Source organism: Palaemon carinicauda, chromosome 40 (genome assembly GCF_036898095.1).
Source record: "Palaemon carinicauda isolate YSFRI2023 chromosome 40, ASM3689809v2, whole genome shotgun sequence".
NCBI classification, from domain to species: domain Eukaryota; kingdom Metazoa; phylum Arthropoda; class Malacostraca; order Decapoda; family Palaemonidae; genus Palaemon; species Palaemon carinicauda.
The window spans coordinates 17,309,459-17,314,654 of record NC_090764.1 but is presented as its reverse complement, the minus strand read 5'-3'; the positions used below and the strand labels follow the sequence as shown (position 1 = coordinate 17,314,654).

Here is a 5,196-nt window from a genome sequence, read left to right as displayed (position 1 = left end):
TACTAATAGAAAATGTATAGAAAAGAACATTAAAAAATTATGTAGAAAATCTTTTAAAGAAAAGAATATTAGCAGGAAATATAGAAAATATTTTAAATAAGAGAATATTTATATGAAATGCTGCAAAACAAATAAACATCTTTACGTCCGTATGACGCTTACCTTGATCTTTATACGTCCCAACCTTGAATTCGATATCTAATTTAACAAAATATTAAATTTTATATTCCATTTGCTGTTTACTGCATTAAATATTTTCAGTCCTCGAATATTCCTGGTGTCTATAACTGATTATGGCTTCAAATACAGTGCAGTTAGTATTATCATTACTAGCTAATCTACAACCCTAGTTGGAAAAGCAGGATTCTATAAGCCCAAGGGTTCCAACAGGGCAAAATAGCCCAGTGAGAAAAGGAAATAAAAAATAAACTACAAGAGAAGCTCATGTTATGTCAGAATTGCTTCCTTCTTACCATAATTTTCCCGAGTTTATTTTAATCAATATTACCTGTACTAGTTTATGTACCTTTTCCTAAGGCTATTTTGTCCCTATTTATGGCACCATGAAAACAGCCTTATAATATCAAAGATAACCCTTTTGTAAGTGATGTGGTCGTAACACCTAACGTACGAAGAGAACAGAAATATCTCAATTGGTATTACGATAAACATCAAGCCGTTACTTAAGATAAACTAAATTATTTTTATTCACGTTTTCGAATAAACATTATTCACCTAACTTCAATGTAAGAATTGTTTCTTCCTTACTATAATGTTCCTTAGTTTATTCTAATCACAATTCCCAAAATAAACCCAATTTCTCTCTTGACAGACGCGAGTGACCAGTGTGAATACGTAGCCCAGGGAAGCGCCGACCACGGATACCCTCAGGAGGACGAAGAGGCTCCCTTGAACTCTCCAGTGACGTCACTGGCATCCACTTTATCCCCTAACGATAATAATGGCAACGTGAGTCCACATGCTTACGATAAACTCCCAGAAGATGCCAAAGAGAAATTAGTTGAATAGTGATGTATTGCTTCAAGTCTTTTTTTATCAATGTACTTTCTCTCTCTCTCGCTCTCCTTCGTTCTCTCATGACAGTTAGATAAGGAGAGTTGTTAGCAGCGAGTAGCGCACGGCGTATTCACGCCATTAGTCAGTACAGCCTCAGTTTACTTACTTCCAAAAATAATAGGTACTAACTCTCCCGTGTGGAATAGGCCTCTTTTGTTCTTAGGCACGTTCGATGTACCAAGATACAGAGGGTACCTCTGTATCTTGCGATTTATGATAACTATAGTCAATTCTTTTTAGTGAGGCAGATTTGCACCGACTCGCAGGGGGTGCCCTTTTCGATCGGAAAAGTTTCCTGATTGCTAATTGGTTGGCAAGATAATTCTAACCAATCAGATAGCAGGAAATTTTTCCGAGCTAAAAAGGGCACAGCTGCGAGTCGATGCAAATGCGCCTCACTAAAAAAAATGAGTATATGTATCCTCCGAGACTGATGCATGCAAGGTATCGAGTCCAGCCAGTGGTCTCAGCTGAGCACGATTGTATTTTCCATAGGGTATTATGAAACCACTGGAAAAGGGGCAGACTGATACGAATGCTTATATATATCCAAGCTCGGATAAAGTGATATAGTTGTTTTAAGTGTAGAAAAAAGAAGTATGTTAATGAAAGGGACGATTTGCGATCCCGTAAAATGAAGCTGTGATGTACCCGGTGCTCTTTGTGTAGGACAGTGGTTCCCAACCTGGGGGAAATTTCCCCCTGGGGGGAAATTTGAAGCTTCCAGGGGGGGAAATAATTACACTACCTACTAACCAAAACAAGCGGAAAATGTCCTCATAGTACGTGCGGCAATTTGTTGTTAGCCATTCAATTGTGATATGATCCAATCAGTTCTCAAAGACATGATATTCAAGGGGAGAATTGGAGTGTCATGCCCATTTCTGAGGCAGGCGAGTGGGCATGAGGCCCGGGCGGGGCATGAAGGGGGAAATCTGGATGGTTGAACTGGGCGTAGGGGGGAAATGACAGAAAAAAGGTTGGGAACCACTGGTGTAGGATTTAGGTTCGTAGGGTATTTCAGTATCAGTGCAGGCATTGATACGCCATTGCATCCGAATTTGATTGTCACTGAAATTCCTCCCCAAACTCTTTATTTAAGCAGTATTTTCTAATGTATTTATTTGGAAAGCGATAGATTTGTAAACAAACACCAGGTTGAACACTATTACCAAAATTGTCTCATGTCTGCAGAAGTACAAACGCGTGTAAATGCTTTATTTTTGTCGATATTATGTACGAAGTAAAAAATCACTATTAGTTTTTAAGGTAATTAAACTGTAATTTATAAGAATTAGTTTTCATCCTTATCCTCTTGTCAAAAAACTGCATTGCAGAGATGAAAATAAGAAAATTATGCATGTTATGGATGATACTCTCTCTCTCTCTCTCTCTCTCTCTCTCTCTCTCTCTCTCTCTCTCTCTCTCTCTCTCTCTCTCTCTCTCTCTCAGAAAACGAGTGAATATCAGAGAAAAACAGTTCCATTGAATGGAAATCTCTATCTGAGAAGAGAATAAAATACAGACAATTAAATGGAAAGATAATAAAAAGTAACAAATACTGTTTTCTATACAAAGACAATAAAAAACGTTCGAAAAAACTAAAAACCAAAAAAAAAAAATTATTAAAAAAAACTCCTTGTCTTGAAAGCAATAAACTTGAGCTTGTGAGCCTCGGCATCAACAAAGGTAATCGAAAGATCATTTCCCAATAAGTCAATCAGCTTTATACAATTGGGTAGTTTTGACAAGTCAATAGAAAGTGTTTATGGTCCTCTGCAAAGCTAAAAGAAGTTTATTTTTGGAACGAAACTCATAAAAAGTTGGTAAACAATGATTGTTTAAACCATTATTGTTGAGAAAAAGAATGCCACTATGCTGGGCAATATTGTTTAAGAAAAATTCTGGGACAACTACTGGTATACAAATAGTCAAACAATATCTCCATAAAGGCAGAATAAAAACAATCCCAATTTTCTTTCAGCATTAGCTGATAATTACGAAACTCTACTCATAAAAGGTGTCTGGTTTCAGTTCCAGTTTCACCAGAATAGATGCTTATAGGAGCGTCAGCCGGGCAATCCCAACCCCTCACTATGGTGCCCAATTCACAGCAGAGGCCTCCCCAGTAAACAGCTTAAAACTCACGGTCCCAGGCTGGGATTGATCTGATTCCATGCGAATGCTAAGCAAACACGTTACCACTGTTCAAGCCAGGAGGCTCACTCACAAGCAGTTTTATTCGCTTTTAACATAGGAAAAATGCCTGTATTAGGTTAGGTATAGTACTCTATATTTCAAGTCTGGATCACAATAAAAAAAAAGAACAATCTTTGCTGCATGAAAAAAGAAATCTTCGAGTCAAATGTAGTACAAAGAATTGACCAATATTGAGATTCATCAACTGCAGTACTACTTATGAAAAGCGACGTTCCTGGTCTGTTCCATATATGTTGAAAGAAGCAGCATCTTTATTTTACAATTGTTGGTAGGAAATAACTGAAACATCGTGACATTGTCTGTCTACTGCATCCTTTAATTCCTTGGACTAGTAATCATGTCATTGGAGCAGATTTAAACAATACTGTGATGAAAAGAAATGGAAAGAACTAAAAAAAAGCAGCTCAGAGTTGTCAGCCCCTTTGGGGGAAGGTGTTAGCTCCTTTAACAAGATACACTGAAGGCATTACTGAGGGTTTTCAAAGGGTCCCTTAGGCCCTAACCTGTACCATTTTTTAGCCTTCTGCTTTATCCAGCTTGCTTTTCAACTTAATGTATATTTCCCTTCATAGGCGATAGCAAGGTTTTTCCCTAGGTGTACCCGTCACAGTGCTGGACTGGGTGGCTCCAATTCCACGATTGATTGATTGATTGATTTAAAGTTTTCAGGCATCCTGACATGAGGTTATTGACGCCGGTCCAATTCCACGAGATAATCAAGTAATCAAATCAGTGTTTTCGATCGCTTCAAATGATAAAATATGCAGTTTGACAGAAATTAAAACTTGATTTTCAACAGTACGACAAATCTGGATCCTTCACCCTCGCCCCTGTAACTGTATGTTACCTAGGAATTTATTGTTTTTGAAAAAAAAAAAAATTAAAATTTCTTAAAGAAACTTCCTAGATGAAAGGTATCAGGAAGCAATGACTCAAAGGTCATTTTCCTCAATGGCTCAATAAACCTGATAATTTTTTGTCACATTAGCTAAATACATAATGGACTTTAGTTACTTTTTTCTAGCATATTTGTTATCAAATTAACCCTGGTGACCGCAAAAAAAAACAAGAATTCATCAGGACGTCATTTCTTTTAAATGTTGAAATTTATATGTTCATCATGGTCTGCCATAACCAAGATAGATAATTAATTTGTATTTATGATTAAGTTTTTATTCAAATTCTACTAATCCTTTTAAAACGTTTTGCAGTAACGTAAAATAATTCAATAATTCAGCTTCAAATTGCTGATAAAACGAATATTGTTCCTTAAAAAAGATCATTTTCATAGCCGGAATAGAACGAGCTCAAATCACCAAAATATTTTTCTCTCTCTCTCTCTCTCTCTCTCTCTCTCTCTCTCTCTCTCTCTCTCTCTCTCTCTCTCTCTCTCTCTTTCTCTATATATATATATGTGTGTATGTATATATATTTATATATATATATATATATATATATATATATATATATATATATATATATATATATATATATATATATATATATATAAATGTGTGTGTGTGTGTGTGACAGGGTTAAACTTCCATTTCAACTATCCATTTCTGTAAATTCACATTCTGCTATTTCACAGTCGGCACTAGTCTTCAGTCGGAATAGTCTTTTAAAATAGTAGTACTGTGAATAAGTAGGTTGATTAAGTTACTATATCAAAATGGAACAATGGTTAATAAATACAGACTTGGTCCTCAGCTGTGGCTGAAACACCTCTTCGAACTAAATCCAGTACATTATCTGCAATAATAATAAACAACTTGATCGTAAAAGGTTTAAAGGCTTAAAAGCTGCTCATGAATGGCAGAGGCAAGGGACAGTGACATTGCCCGATCGAGCAGGACAATGCCCTAGAGACTGACCATATATACAGTACATATGATCAGT

General features: G+C 36.3%; 1 protein-coding gene across 1 annotated transcript in view; it reads left to right on the top strand.

The window, feature by feature from the left end:
- LOC137631558 (major facilitator superfamily domain-containing protein 6-like) overlaps nt 1-2,365 on the top strand; it is a 15,435-nt gene extending 13,070 nt beyond the window's left edge. The window contains exon 6 of the mRNA XM_068363369.1: nt 833-2,365. Coding sequence (XP_068219470.1) covers nt 833-1,029 — 197 coding nt within the window. The 3' untranslated portion in view covers nt 1,030-2,365. The remainder of the gene's footprint in view (nt 1-832) is intronic.
- The last annotated feature ends 2,831 nt before the right edge of the window (nt 2,366-5,196 follow it).